This window comes from Salvelinus sp. IW2-2015, linkage group LG23 (genome assembly GCF_002910315.2).
Source record: "Salvelinus sp. IW2-2015 linkage group LG23, ASM291031v2, whole genome shotgun sequence".
NCBI classification, from domain to species: domain Eukaryota; kingdom Metazoa; phylum Chordata; class Actinopteri; order Salmoniformes; family Salmonidae; genus Salvelinus; species Salvelinus sp. IW2-2015.
In genome coordinates, this window is record NC_036863.1 from 37,831,476 (window position 1) to 37,848,010 (window position 16,535).

Genomic DNA, 16,535 nt, shown 5'->3' on the forward strand with positions numbered 1-16,535 from the left:
CCCGTCACTCGTTGAGTTCAGCCTAATTGAACCGTTGCTCAAGGCTGACAGTAATTCCTGCTTCCAACCTATTCTCCAATGAGTTCATGACCCCTCCCCTCCTCTCCTCTCTTCCCTGTCATCTCCCTCTCCCTCTCTCTTCCCACCTCCATCTCCCCATCCCTCACTAAATGATAAATTGAGAGCCAGAGATGAGGTGATGGTGTGTACAGAATAGTTGAAGAGCTAGGAGGGAGGAACACACTGAGCCGCACGCACGCGCACACACACACACACACACACACACACACAGCTATAACCCTACATAAATGTAGTATTATTCACACAGAGATTTCACACACCCATATGTGAATCTTATTCACACTTCAGCAAGGTCTCTCTCATACTTCCCACTGCTTAGGAAGGGTGTTATCACAGCTGTTTTTCTCACACATCACGACAGTCCAATGTGAGACACGGGGTCTACATTTTGCATACATTTGAATGTTAATCCTCCAACGTGCTCATCGTTCCTCACCCAGCATGACCCATAGGTGCGCAGGCTAAATGGTGTTGAACGTATAAAAAGGTGTATGAAGGGCGTTTATGTGCATTTACGTTCTACTAAATCCCTGAAGCATAAAGGACATACCTAYGTGATGAGATTCTGATTGCTGTTGTATCCCGGCTGTTTCTCCTCTCACATCAATCCTCCAGAGCTCTGTATGTGGTATTATTAGAGGGTGTTATAACGGACACCTGGAGAGTTTACACTGTCAATCACGGTTGGGGTCAATTCCAATTCAAAACACTCAACTCTGGAAGTGAACTTAAAACTTAAATCGTTTTAAATGAATCCTTTTCAGTTTATTGAGAAACCACTGACAATATATGTCTTTAATGGTTGACACGGTTTAATGCTCGCAATGTTGTTTGTTCAATTATTCAATTGGAGTTTTAGTTTACTTCTGAATTGACTGACAATTCAAATTGACCCCAACCCTGCTTTAAATACAACCGATAGATACTGTACATATTGATTCATGAATGGATGGATAGATGGTCAAATTATTCCATAGTATTTATTCAGATTGATGCGGCATCTTGTTCTGCTTTTCATCATTCATTAATCATAGCGACACATCATGTTGTCACGATAAACATTATAACCTGTGACCCTTTCATCAAGTTCAAGTGTTATTTATCATGACTGTACGCYATTGTTACTGTATTTATATGATATGGTTGTGCCACGCCCTCACGCATGGCTTTTTCTCTTTCCTTCACAGAGAGTAACTGTGAAAGGCTGAGGCTACAGCGGAGCACCAAACGACAGGTGTGACTGGAGAGGGATTTCATCCCCTCTGATCAACACAGAGAGGAATCTGTCTCTACTGACGTCAGAACAAAAGATTTTCAAAAGTTTCAAGAACGCTACCCTCAAAGAAGCAAGGCTGGAGTCGGCATGAAGATACCGGGTCTTTGAATGGGACTGAGTATCATGTCTTATGATTGGCCTCAGTTCATTCTTTTCAAACACCAAAGCCTAATAATGGTTGACACGGTTTAATGCTCGCAATGTTGTTTGTTCAAGAACACTTTTCTGTCTCCTAGAAGACTAATATATTTGGTGGGATTCAGTTTTGGTAAAGGAACTGAGGAATAGAATAGAATAGAATAGAATAGAATAGAATAACAGGATCTTAGGCTAAACCTACTTTTATTCTTTTTAGATCAGTGGAAATATTCAGTCTCCTAAGTATATTCCATCCCATTCTGCCCAGCTCTGAGAGGGAAACGGATAAGATGATGTGGACTCCGCTCCGATTGGGATATGGCTTTGAGATCAGACATTCCGGGATTCGAAGCGAGGGCTCTACTGAGATAGAGTGCACTCTGTTACTCCCACAGCCAGCAGCATTTTCTCTGAAGGATTTTTTTCTTGGGAAAATCCAAGCCCACACCAAGGCCTAAGGCAAGTGTACAGTAGGGCTGCCTGGGAGCAGTCTGAATCCTGGAGGTGTGCTGTATCTATTTATCCACTGCACCWGGACCCACAGGCTCCAGGGGAGACAGACTCACAGCTCCAGCTTGGACAAGACAAGGTGAGAGAGCTGTGTTCACATCATCTCCACTAACAATTAGCCACGGATTTAATTAGCACTTTCTCCCTACCACAAATCTGTATAATTTACAACACAAAGGGCCTTTTTTATTCAAAGTAACACATTTAGATAGCACATCAGCCTGTAATAGGCTAACAGATTGATGAATTGTGTTGTGGTTTTCTGATTGGTGCAATAATAATTAGTGTACGGGACTGGAAGAAATGCTGCCGGTTATTATCCAGCATTTGTTTATTGGAGGGTTTGTCAGAGAGAGGGTTTGTCAGAGAGAGGGTTTGTCAGAGAGAGGGTTTGTCAGAGAGAGGGTTTGTCAGAGAGAGGGTTTGTCAGAGAGAGGGTTTCCATGCTTTTTCTCTTTTAGGTATTCATCAGCTGAAGGAGAAACGGACAGTAAGACGGGATTAAAGAAGCACCGCCGTAGACCAGAGAGAGAGAGACAGAACGAGAGGGAGAGAGAAGAAGAGAGAGAGAGACAGAATGAGAGGGAGAGAGAAAAAGAGAGAGAGAGACAGAATGAGAGGGAGAGAGAAAAAGAGAGAGAGACAGAACGAGAGGGAGAGAGAAAAAGAGAGAGAGAGAGGTACGGGAAGAGAGAGTAGTGCACTGGTCACACACCAAAGGATGCATAGAAATATGCAGAGAGAGGAAGAGGGACAGATGAAATGGAAGAATCAAAGGAAGACGAGGAGTAGGCGATAAAAAGAGCGACTTACTCATAAAACAGAGAGAATGAAGGATTAAGACATGTTTTGATATAAATACATAGAAGTGTAGGGAGAGGAAGAGGGAACGGTGGGAATAGCAAGCGTAGGGGAGAGAGGGAAGAGAGGTTGTGAAACAGGGAAGCATGGTGARACAGGGAGAGAGAGCGAGAGAGAGTGAGAACCAGGGAGAAATTGTGACTCAATCAGCCACCTCATTGCTCACGCAGGGCACGTGCAGGAGAGGAGTGTGACAAGGAAGGCAGAGGGAGAAAGAGAGGGAGGAAAGGAAAGCAGGAGAGGAGTGTGACAAGGAAGGCAGAGGGAGAAAGAGAGGGAGGAAAGGAAAGAGAGAGAGACGGTGTCTTCACTTAGACATGTTACACAAACCTCTCTCTTTAAATTGCACATTAGAACATCGGCTTGAATCCTCCCCACACATGCATAAACAATGGCAAATATGTGCATGCAGATGTAGACACACATACAGTGGAGGCTTGCAGGAGGACTTATAGGAGGACGGGCTCATTGTAATGACTGGAATGGAAATAATGGAATGGAGTAAAACATGTGGATTCCATATGTTTGATGTGTTTGATACCGTTCCATTGAGTCCATTCCAGYCATTACAATGAGCCCRTCCTGCTATAGTTCCTCCCACCAGCCTATGACATACACACAGGTCATCTCCTGTGTAATTTGTATGTCTATTTTATCTCTAAATTGGGCAGTGTACTGTATGCCAACAGAGATTGGGAGGGAGGATGAGCAGGAGGGGGCGGGGGGGGGGGGTGGCTTATAGCCTCAACAGATGATACAAGCTGGTTCTGCCTGGCCTCTGCACGTCCATTTCAACCGCTCCAAACCACCATGCTCAAACTGAGAAGCAGGGTCAGAGTGACGGCAGCATAAAACTATTTCATGTACAGTAATCCATCTAAAAGATATATTCTGCCCCCATCCGACCATTACCCAGTGTTAGCTAACCCCCCCCCCCATTTCCCCCCCCGTCCTGAAATCTAAATCGTGGATTTGATTTATTAATGGGTATTCTCTGCTTTTAATTTCTACTTTGGTTAAAAGTGTTGACAACTCAACTAATAAAAAATGTACTCCCGGATGTACTCCCGGAATAGAAGTATGCGAGACGGAAAGAGAGATATAGAGTCAGAGAGAGAGAGAGAACTTGAGAGTTTTAAATCTAGTCTTTCCTGTAATTGCCAAATAACATAAGTGGATAAAAGAAAGTTCATGCAGAGACATTGAGTTTTCTAAAAACCCTTGTTTGTGCAGTATTGCCTTATAAGCTAGTGGAATCTATAGCAGGTCGTGTGTGTATCCACTACAGTACTTCTAGTCTGGCTGGGAAATGCAATAACAGAGAGAGTGAAGTGCTAACATGGCAAAACGTCCATGATGATGTAGTACCTCTTTCAGATCTAACAGCCAACCTGGACATATCACAGTCAGGAATTCACTGAAATCGTCAACACCAGAAAATCACATGCACCATTTCATATTCATATATTCCTATTTTATATAATCTGATGTATTTGGTATTCGTCTCTGCTCATGTGTCAGAGTGGCCCTCCACTCCATTCGGCAGCATTTTGCTGCAGGGGGGGCCACGACTCCTCTGTTAATGCTTACAGGATTTACTTTTAATCTGGGGTCCCTGGGGAAGAGACACGGAGCCAAATGAATTCATAGAGCGGCAGCAGCGACAGTAGTAACAGCAGCAGCAGAGTGGGTAGGGAAATGGACTAGCCACAAGATGGATGCTGTCTCAGATCCCAGGTGGAACAAGCATAGTGGTGTAGTGCTCACATCAAGGCACTTAACCTCAATGACTCATGGGTAACATTCTAACCTAACATTCACGGCTGTTACTGAAACGTTCACAGAAATCATGTAGTACTGTCACTGGGAGATTTGACTTAAAGTTGAATGTGCGTATCTCATGTTAGGATTTGGCCCTAAGTTGACAGTATTCAGATGAAATGTAAGATATGGTAACAGTACCGTCTGCACGTTACTTTCATTTTAAGCCTCTGCTCTGAATTTATAAATAGAGTGGATTAGATACGTTCATGTCATTATTTWYRAATTGATGTGTGCATCTTCCAAGCCATTAATAATGATATATTTTAAATGTATTTAATACAATCATGTGTTTTTGTAGAGTCACGTTCGTTTGTAGACTACAGGACCTTTTGAAGGCAGCTGATTCAGATTTACTAGCAGTAACATCAGTTCAGAGCTAATGACTCTGAAGAGGCCTAGGGTCTGTTCCAGACAAGCAATGAAGCTCACCGATTGGACTCTGCTGACTCAAGCACAATCAATGGGGTTCTAATAGTTTCTCTCTCACAGAAAATACTATATACACTGTAAATTACTGCCAAAGACAAGGCCTTGCAGAATGGTTCATTCATCCTATATTGAGATACATACAAACAATAATCTACGGGTATTACATGTTGGAGAGTTGATAGTACAAGGATGACTGAATCGGGCCATATTGTAGCATAGCAAAAGTATATGGGGAATGTTTTTTTCTTCTCAGCCTCCTCTATTTTGACCATCCTTTGATTTATTTATTTCCTTCATCACCTTGGCCATCTCTTGTTTGCATCACGCCTTYCTCTGCACCAATCCCTAAATTTGAAATTAGATTCAAGGACATGGGCATGTAAGATAAGCTTCGTGCCAGTATTATCTCCACTCTGCCATCAACCGAGGGGATTTCCCGATACACTGCCATCGTCTTTGGTTATCATTCCCAGATTTTCCTTATCATGAATATGTGGATGTGAGTGCTGCTAGATATGGTTTCTGTGGGGGATATCATGGTGAAGATAGCAACAGTCCAATGCGCTTATTCTAGAACTGCTCTTCTCTCCTCCTCTCTCCCTCCTTTGTCTCTCTCTCTCTCTCCTATGTCTCTCTTTCTCTCTCTGTCTCCCTCCTCTCCTCCCCTATGTGTGTCTGTTTCTCTCTCTCTCCTATCTCTCCTTCCTCTGTCTCTCTCTCCTTCCTCTGTCTCTCTCTCTCTCCTCCCTCTGTCTCTCTCTCTCTCCCTCCTCTCTGTCTCTCTCGTTCTCTCTTTCCCTCCTCTCTGTCTCTCTCATTCTCTCTCTCCCTCCTCTCTGTCTCTCTCTCTCTCCCCTCCTCTGTCTCTCTCGTTCTGTCTCTCTCCTCCTCTCTGTCCTCTTCTCTTCTGTCTCTCTCGTCTCTCGTCTCTCTCGTTCTCTCTGTCTCTCTTGTTCTCTCTTCCTTCTCCCTCCTCTCTGTCTCTCTCGTTCTCTCTCTCCTCCTCTCTGTCTCTCTCTCTCTCCCTGCTGTCTCTCTCGCCGTCTCTCTCTCTCCCTCCTCTCTGTCTCTCTCTCTCTCCTCTGTCTTTCGTTCTCTCTCATGGTAATTGATCCGGCTGTCCTCTCCATCTTGCTCCTGTTCCAGTATTGGAAAGTGTAGGGCTGTTTTGTGTACTGTACCCTGCCTTAGGCGACTGCCTGTCTGGCCAGCCCATTTCCACACAAACACCCTCCCCATTCCCTTCACGCAGCCCCACATTGCCTGACGTCTCCCGAATACAGATGACTGTAACTTTGACTGCAGCAACGTGTGGGGACACATGCAGTACGTGTCTTGTACAGCTTGGCTCATGCTCACACACGTCTATAGACATCTGTGACTGTACACTGCCACACAGCTTGTACCCCTACAATTATACACAGACACACACACAGTCTCTCACAACCTTAATGCATCTGTACCCTAGCTGTAAATTAGGTAATTGTCTGTGGATTGGACCAGCCCTGAAAGCATAAGCCAAATGAGTAACCATGGAATGAACAAACTAATGTAGGAAGTGCTTAAGATAGTTTATCTATGTGCCATTCTTTCTGACGCCTGCTTAATCCACCCAATCACAACTCAATATGTTCCCCTAATCCCTCCCACTCTCTCTGCCACATCAATCAATCTTGCCTTTAAAGGGACTGACCCAAATACACTCTGTTTGACAGGCTTATTTGCACAGCTGCTCAGACTCAAAAATATACACAGTGACTCGCTCTACACTGCCACAAACACATACTGTACACTCATGCTTATATACACACATATATATACACACACACACACACACACACACACACACACATGGAATAGTTCATGTAAAAACTGTGGGATGTTCTGTTTACACAGTCTGCTTGGCCAGTGCGCTCTGGGAGAATTCAAACAAATACACTATTGTGTATGTTATAGGGCCAGGAGATGTCCCTGAACATGTGGTCAGACCAGCAATAACAGGCCCCAGTTATTGGATTTAACCAGGCCCGGTTCTTTCAGTAGACAGATCACAAAACTGTATAGATTGTGTTGTAATTTCCCTTTACTGTCTGACTCAATTTCTCAAAATGATTTGATATATTTGATATATTTCATTGTGTCTTTTACTGAAATTGATTTCAAGAAAAATACTCTCCTCCAACTCCTGCTGGAAGCAGATTACAATACTGCCACTTCACCATGACAAGGGRATTGAAGTCGAGATATTAAAAGRGATTAGTATACTGTAGCAGTTCAATTTCCATGTGACCATGAATCATTTGTTGGATATGGTTTAGGCAGAATTAAATAAGGGTACATTGTCAAGCTTGTTATATCCTGGCAATTTGAAGTGATTTTGGAATTTCAATGAAACCTTCTTAGTAATCTGGTCACTTGAGCGGATTGTTAACTAAAACCTGTCTCCTTTTCATTCTTTCTAGGGCTGAAGGAGCCGGCCTGATTTGAGATCATCGTTAGGATTCAAGGAGCTAAGACGTTGAGACCGAGAGGAAGGGAAGTTGACACCGGGAGAAAGGGAAGTTGAGACCGAGAGGAAGGGTAGTTGAGACCGAGAGGAAGGGAAGTTGACACCGAGAGGAAGGGAAGTTGAGACCGAGAGGAAGGGAAGTTGAGACCGAGAGGAAGGGAAGTCGATTATCAGCACCATGGCGCCGGAGGGAGTGGCCGAGCTGCGTGATTGGCTGTTCCTGCTGATGCTCTGCCTGACTCTGTTGGCCGAGGTGCTGGAGGTTGCTGCAGCCACAGGGTACGATGAGGAGGAAGACTTGGTGTGCCCCTCAGTGTGCCGATGTGACGAGGACTTCATCTACTGCAACGACCGKGGCCTCAGCTCTATCCCCCCTYTGCCCMYMTCTGCCACTGTGCTCTACCTTCAGAACAACCACATAGACAACGCCGGGCTTCCCACCTCCCTGGAGCGGCACCTAACYGTCCGAGTGGTCTACCTGTACGATAACGAGCTGGATGACTTCCCCATGCACCTGCCCCCTTCCCTCCGGGAGCTGCACCTGCAGGACAACAACATCCGTACGCTTCCCCGCGCCACCCTGGCCCGCATGCCACTGCTGGAGAAATTGCACCTGGACGACAACTCTGTCTCCACCGTCAGCATCGAAGACAAGGCCTTCGTTGACAACCCGCGGCTGCGTCTGCTCTTCCTGTCTCGCAACCACCTGTCCAGCATCCCCTCTGGGCTCCCGGCCTCTCTGGAGGAGCTGAGGCTGGACGACAACCGCATCTCCACCATCCCCACCCACGCCTTCCGCGGCCTCTCCTCCCTGCGACGTCTCGTCCTGGACGGAAACCTCCTGGCCAATCAGCGCATCGCAGACGACACCTTCTCCCGCCTCTCCAACCTGACGGAGCTTTCCCTGGTGCGTAACTCCCTCCTGACCCCGCCACTCAACCTGCCCAGCACCCACTTGCAACGTCTCTCCCTGCAGGACAATGCTCTGATCCACATGCCCCGTGGCTCCTTGGACGGCATGAGGAGGCTCCAGAGACTAGACCTGTCTGGCAACAACCTGACCACCCTGCCTCGGGGCCTGTTCAAAGACCTGGACAGCCTGGGACAACTGCTGGTGCGGGGGAATCCCTGGCACTGTGGCTGTAACCTGCGCTGGCTACATGACTGGCTGCACGCTAGGGGTAACTCCATCACGGTGAGGGGCCTTACCTGCCAGGCACCAGAAAAGGTTAGAGACATGACCCTCAAGGACCTGACCAGCCAGATGGAGGAGTGTGAGGYCACAGGGGTAGTGCCTGCCGGGGCCGGGGCTGGAGCCACAGGCAGTGGGACCAGAGACAGAGTGGGTGGAGTAGGAGGAGTTGTCGYTAGCTCCACCACCCTTTCCCCTCCACAGGGCTCCCTCTTCACCCTGCGCTCCAAGCGGCCCGGCCTGGGGCTACCAGACTCTGGTCTAGACTACACCCTGGGTAGCAGTGGAGTGGGTAAGAGCCTGGCCYTGAATGTCAAGCCCCTGGCCCACGACAGCATTCGTGTCACCTGGAGTGTGGCCCAGCCCACCTCCTCCTTCAGACTCAGCTGGCTGCGGCTGGGCACCAGCGCTGCCATGGGCTCCATCACAGAGACCCTGGTGAGAGGAGACCGCAGAGAGTACCTGCTCACCTCCCTGCACCCCCACTCCAGCTACATCATCTGCATGGTGCCCCTGGCGGCCAGCTCCGGGGGTAAAGGAGCCATGGCAGGCGGAGACACTGACTCAGATGAAGCTCCAGTGTGCGCTAAAGCTGAGACGTCAGACCCCAGTCAGCCAGATGTGGGCCAGGAGGACAACCAGGACCCTGAACACATGGCTACTCTGCCTCTGGCTGGGATCATTGGTGGAGCTACTGTCATCGTTTCTCTGGCCCTCATATTCGCCATCTTCTGCTGGTACGGGCATCGGGCCGGACGCCTGTCTTCTCGTGATCAATACAGCCGTGGCAGCTCCAGAAAGAGCAAGCACTACGATGACTACATTGAGTCAGGCACAAAGAAGGACACCACCATCCTGGAGATCCGAGGCCCAGGGTTCCAGATGACGCCCATGGTTACCCACCAGCCGCCCAAGCCCCTCCGGGAGGATTACATCATCCACACTATATTCCCCTCCAATGGCACCGGCCTCTACAAAGGTGCCCACCAAGTGTCCAATGCAGGGTATGGCACCAACCGTGGCTATAGAGAAAGAGGGATCCCAGATATAGACTACTGTTACACGTGATAGACCTGGCCCGTTCCACACTGTTCTAGATGTACTGTATGGATACTGTATTTTGTCCGCATGGGTTCTTCTGAAGAACCACTCTGTGCCTTCCTCTTCTAGTCTCCCATTCCAGCTAAGCCAGCTGTTCACTGCACTGACACTATTTGAATAATTGGCTGGGATGCCTGCAGGAAACAGCTAGCTGGTACACAGCAGCAGGAGCGAACCAACGGCCCATTACAGGTGTTGATACAGACTGCTTCTTCACACCCTTAGTAATGATCAGTGGATGTTTTCCATCACTGCTCCCTCTCTCRGTGAGACAAGTGAGAAGAATGTGCAGTCTGTGTTGAAACTGCAGGATATTTTCACTTACAGTACAGTTCCATTCCAGGGCTTATGTTTGGCAAGCCACATGAGACACCAAGATATAAGGTTAAAAAGTCCTGAAAGGGTCAGAGAGACAAACTTCTTAGATACGCATCACTTGCCCACTGGCTATATTTTGCCCTCTTGTCTCATCCGTTTAAATGCCTCAACTATCCTGATGTGCCCAGTTTGTCCTATCAGTTACCTGAAGACAAGGCTCTGTAAAGCTGTGAATAGTTCTCTTTCAAACAGCCCACATAACCGCTTGTCTTAAAGCAGACTAGTTGTGGCCTGATCCAGTGGTTCCACAGGGTGAGGGTCTTGTCAGGGGTGAGGGTCTTGTCAGGGGTGAGGGTCCTTGATGATATCCTTGATGACTTTCGCAAGGTTCTATAACGGAACAATGCATTGAATTCAATGCAGCCCAGGCTTGTAGACACTTTACTTAGATAGACATCCACTGGACTGTGTTTGGAGAAGTCATTGTTCCCTGCTTGTTTCTTTGATCAGTCCCTCACTGCTACCCTTATTTATTGGTTTAGTTTTTTGTGATTTTTTTTGGGGGGGGGGGGATGACTCACACTGGACCTTGACTTTTGTGATGGGGAAGTTACTCCTTCTTTCTTTTTTTGAGCAAGAAGAAGATACAAAACACCTCCTGAGGTCCAACTGATGGTTAACATTTTCTTGACTGCACCAGCTTGAATGTTTATGTACACCTCTTTTTAATTAAACTATCTGAAGCAAAAGAGACATTGTCCGATTACAATACAGAAGTTGGTTAATAATAGAGCCCCCCCCCCCCATTCTCAAATCACTCCTTTGCAACATACGAGTCCAACCTCCATTCTCCCTCTTGTGCCTGTGTACTTATCCAGTTACCKTAGAAGGTGGTGGTATTCGGGTGAGAAGGGGAGCCTCCCTCACTAGATGGCATTCTGTGTTGTTCCCCAGTGGGCCGATTCCCAACAGGGCAGAGGACTTCTGTGGAGCATCCTGTGGACAGACACAGCAGTCATGTAAATGTGAATCGGGAAAATGAGTGTGTAAACAGCGAGATATATCAGGTAGATGATCAAAACCGTAACACTGTGGACCTGCACTGTGGGAGGGGGCGAGGGAGGTGGAGGATCTGAGGTGGGGGTGAGACGACAGTGGGGTGAGTTCTATTTTACTTTGTGTAGGCACTAGTGATAGTCCTCAACTCAGTCCACTTCTCCTTCCAAGTAGCACTACAAATGTAAATGAATCAGCACTTACAGTAACGTAACAGGGAGGGAGGGGGGCAGAGAAATAGACCTTGAGAGACACAGAGGAAAAGCGAGAGACACATTCAAATGCAGAAGACGGCACAGAAATGATGGCTCTGGAACGACGGAGTTCATCCGTGCATAAACCTATTTGTCATACCCTGCTACTCCACATTGCTGTAATATTTTCCATTGCTTGTTTATCACTTTACTGTTTCCAAGGTGGAAATGAATCGTGTTTCCTTGGCTGTTCTGTCTGATAGGATTTCATAGTAGGCTGACTGTCAGACAATATGTCTGAGGAGTGTTCATTTTATTTTAAATACAAAATGTGAAACTGGAACAACCAACACTGTTGGTGGCAGGTTCATATTTTGGAAAATGTTGATAGAAATGATAGCAATTTAATGTTATTCATTTTATGCTGTTAACATGACAATCACTCATTTCCACTTTGAGATACCATCCACACCCATCTCTACAGGAAAAACAAAAATACTGAGCCTACAATTCTTTGTGATAGTTGTCCATGTTAAGTGTACACCTGCTTATAAATCCATTCTTGCAGAGGAGTCACAATTAAAGTTGAATCGATCACATTACAGCAACAATGTCGCCATTTCACCTCATGAGTACAAAGAACTGTTTAAATATTGTTTTCCTGATCTGAAAGTAACCACACATTGGGGTATTAGTGAGGGGAAGAATCATATCACAGGTAACCAGCTTACATACAGAAACCAGGCCTGCATGTTTCACTGTTAATTCCCAGTCGCCTCTATTACTCCACCMCTCTCCTATAAAACACATTGCATTTCTTTGGTGTGCAAATATTGTTCCTAGTTGAGCTTGCATGCCTAGATGTGTATGTTTGGGCAAAATTGAGAGAGAGAAAGTACCATTTCCATTTTAGCTGACACTTTTATACATTTTCATATTGGTCCCCTGTGGGAATCAAACCCTCAACCATGGTGTTGCAAGGACCATGCTCTACCAACTGAGCTACACAGAACCTTAGTAGGTATGCAGATTGTGTGCATCGCCGTAAGAGCAGGCAGCACTTGCGGTCATTTTGTTTAGTTATTTTGACCATCTGCATATTTGACTGCTCCTGCTGACTGGACCAGCAGTTGGTGTGTGTGTGTGTGTGTGTGTGTGTGTGTGTGTACTGTCTGTGTGTGTGTGTGTGTGTGTCAGATCGTGTGGCTCCTGACGAATCAGAGTAGCAGTAGTTCCACCTGCAGCCCATTAACACAGACGTCTCCTCCCCTTGCTCTAGCTTCACAGAAAGACCTTGTTTGCAGAGTCGGTGTTTCTGTCAAAAGAATATACTTCTTCAGTCTGTGCTCAGACCGATGCGAACCGCACAATAACAGAGAGCGCAAACGGGGTCAGCTTGGGAGTCGTCACCCAGCACACTTTTTTTAAGCTTTCCGGGTGAAATGGTGCTCTCATCATTTATCATCATTATCATCCTTTATTGCACATTTAAATCCACATTCAGCGCGCCCTCTTCATGCCCCTTCCCTTCGTGGAGTGCCCATCACCCAACCCACACAGGAGGTGGATGCCTTTGGTATGCTGAGTGGATCCAGGTTTCAGGCGCCAACTAACACATGGGTCTGTGGTTTGATGGTTTAAGAATCAGAGCAAGGAATTATTTGACTGTTATCAGTAGTGTGTGTTCTGTTCTTTCTTTCTTTTGGTCTGCCCTTCCATATTTTTCCTGTGTACTTTTTGTAGGTTGCTGCTGTTGAAACATCCTCCTTTGTTGGACTCTGTGTTATACTGAGGAACAATTAACTATTTTGTATAAAGATGTCTCTTTTCTATGTGAATAAAGGAGACGTGCAAAGCCTTGTGGAGTCCAGAGCCCAGAGTTTGTGTGTCTTGTGGAGTCCAGAGCCCAGAGTTTGTGTGTGTGTGTGTGTGTACCTGTTCCTCATTAAAGTTGTCTACCTAGCACAGTTGTTCTCAACAGAAGCCAAGCTCTGTTAGCTGTGGTATAGATGTTTTGATTTCCACTGCTTCTGCCCCCTCATATCCCACAGGCAAATACACACACACACACAGCTGATAGACCCACAATGATTACCATTACTCATGGTCCTCTGTTCTTGATTTCCTCTGTTCAAACACACGCAGCTCCTAGAACAGACGTTAACCTGTTCTCACTGGCCTGTTTATGAGCGCCTTTAAACTACGTCTAAATGCTACTGGACTCCCTAATACTGAAGGGACATTATCACAGCAATTCTGCTGACTATAAGAACGTGAAAAACAAGGGAATTAGTCTGCTGGGACAATAAGCTGCTAAGAACAGTAGGCACCTTCCAAGGAACTAATTTAGCTCAGAAAATAAATGTCTCTTTCCTCGGTTCTGTGCTTAGCTGTCCRAAGGAGGAAGTAACCATTTTGTATTTTATCATCTCAGGCAGAGATGTACACTAGCATATACTGTATGCATTCCTGTAGATTTAGTCCATTTTGATGAACACACTTGACTGGAAAGGAAGGAAACAGACTTGTAGGCCCGGGGAAATAATCATTTGTCCCCCATCCCCCCCTCCTCTAGAGGACAGACTAAGTGCTCCAGGCCTCTTGTCTTTCATAGGATTACCAGGATACCATATTAAATAGAAACATGTCACAAGGTTGGGGTGAGACGGGCGAGCACAATGTCACTGTATTTCGATCTTTATTGGGAGTGACACAAACAGCCCYCCCCTTTACCCCCCCCCCCCCCCCCCMTCCCCCTGTATTGATTAGCTGAGAGTAGAGGTGAGGTCAGCAGGCATGAGTCTGAGTTTCTTTCCCTCGTGTCTCTCACACTCCATTTGTCTCTGTCTCTTTCTATACCCCACCACCCTAATCCACTGCCTCTGCTTCATCCGTCCACCCATCCGTGATTCCCCTCCTCTTTCCCTCTCTCGCTCTGCATGGAACTTCTCTGTCTGTRTGTCCTTCATTTGACATACAKAAATCAATCAGTCAATCCAATGTCATTCTGCTCAAAGCCCAACGGACTCGACTTCGAGCCCTAGCCCTGGAAAAGTAACGGAGCYCGCCGACTAATTACATTACAAATCATATTACGATAGTCATTGTGGATTGAATTAAGATATATCATTCTGTTTGATTCTTACATACAATGCAGCCAATTAGGTGTAAAGAAGTCCAGTTAGGAGAAATGAAGCACAGGTACAAGTTCTCAACCGCATCAAATGCGATTGTCATAATAAGCATGCAATCAGCTCTGTGTTTGTCTCTATTGTGGGTTAAGGCCACCCGGCACAAGCAGGCAGTCTGCATGGGGACTGACTCATTGGGAAGCAACTGCTGTTGCCTGCTCTGACTGCACACTGATTTAGGCAGCTCATTGCTACTGCCTAAGCACACACACCCAAACACACCTTGTTGTACCTAGTTCATGTGTCTTGGGCCCATGTGGATGCTCAACAYCACACTGATTTAGTGCCAGCCCCTCTCTMCCCACTCCAGGAACCCCATTTATTACACAAGCCAGTGCCTTAATCCTCATGCTTTCCTTCACGGGACAGGGCTGTCGGTTGATCGATACAGCCGGAATAAATCAATCGATGCCTCCGCCACACAAACTGACTCTCCGTCCCCCCCACCCCTATCCCCTACCCACAACCTTCCCTGTTATTCTTCCTCTCCCCATCTCCTCAGCTCTCAGGCTGACCTCCCCTCTACCCCTTTGTCATTAGTCTTTAGAGTCCCTCCTCCTACCCTGAAAGCGCCACTCTTTCAAAATCCTCTATTCACCCTCCGTCCTCCTCTCTGTGATTCATGTGTTTGCTTCATGTCATTAGATAGCACCACATCAAATGCCACGTAATTTCACAATTGCTGTTGTGTTTTTCTAACACATACTGTGTCTCTGTCTAAAACKAGGTATACATATCACATATCTTTCCTCCCATACTTACCCCTTCTTAGGGTGTTGCCCTCTTCTCTTCTGGCTCTGCCTCTCTCATTTTTCTCTCATTGCTGTCACCTCTTCTGCAGGCAATCTAGCTGTGCAGTGAGCTGTGAAAGACTCTCCCTCACTCTCCATCACTCACAAACACACGCACATCAATATGCGCACGTGCGAACACATACAGGAATATGTATATATATATATATAYACACTTTTATGCTGACACTCTCACACGCGTACAGTATGCTCTACAAATTCATCGACTATCGCATACAAATAGTGTGATTCAAAGGTGACTGAATAAGGTTTATGGGAAAACATTTTGAAACTAAATGTTACCTCCCTGTAAGTGCAGTTCTGTAGGTTGATTCAGTAGTATTTGGGGCATCGAAGTGATGGGACATATGACATTTTAATGCAGTGAGTCATGGACAAGTCAAGCTTTTTTTGCTGTTGCAATATTCATCTCATGCAGAGCCAAACCCAATACCCTGTCTGTATTCTTCATCTCTGCAGTTCTGTAATTGCCATTGTCATTTATTTTTTCTGACAAGCTATTCAGTGGGTTTTTGAAAGTGCTTGGAATGACACAATACATTTAGGATGGGATCATTTAGACTACTGACGTATAGCAGCAGGAGACAGCCTCGTTCATGGTTTATGTCCCCCTCGCCCCAACTTCGCACAGACACATCTCCTTTGGCCCTCATTAATTAATTCAGGAAGGCAGTGTGTATGCTGAGCTCTTGCTGCCATCTGCTGACCATACAGGGGTAACTGCAACTCARCAGCAAGGCATCGCAAAGGATCAAATATCCTTGATCAGGACCAACCTGGTCTCAGACTAGACAAAACATAGTAAATGGAAATCTGAGACACTTAAATTAGTATGATATGTTACGTTTGCTATGGTTACATAAGACAGGTTACTTAGGTTGGTTGGGGTGGATGTATAACACAAACGTCTAGCAACCCAAAGGTTGCGTGTTGGAATCTCATCATGCACAATTTTAGCATTATAGCTAATTAGCAACTTTGCAACTACTTACTACTTACTAGATACTTTGCACGATAGCTAGCCTTTCTCCTAACCCTTTAAC

At 46.2% G+C, this 16,535-nt stretch overlaps 1 protein-coding gene across 1 annotated transcript in view; it reads left to right on the forward strand.

Annotated features, from left to right (window-relative positions):
• Positions 1-13,342, forward strand: part of LOC111951034 (leucine-rich repeat transmembrane protein FLRT1-like) — a 32,674-nt gene extending 19,332 nt beyond the window's left edge. The window contains exons 2-3 of the mRNA XM_023969004.2: positions 1,269-2,084; positions 7,582-13,342. Coding sequence (XP_023824772.1) covers positions 7,807-9,888 — 2,082 coding nt within the window. The 5' untranslated portion in view covers positions 1,269-2,084; positions 7,582-7,806 and the 3' untranslated portion in view covers positions 9,889-13,342. The remainder of the gene's footprint in view (positions 1-1,268; positions 2,085-7,581) is intronic.
• Positions 13,343-16,535: the final 3,193 nt, after the last annotated feature.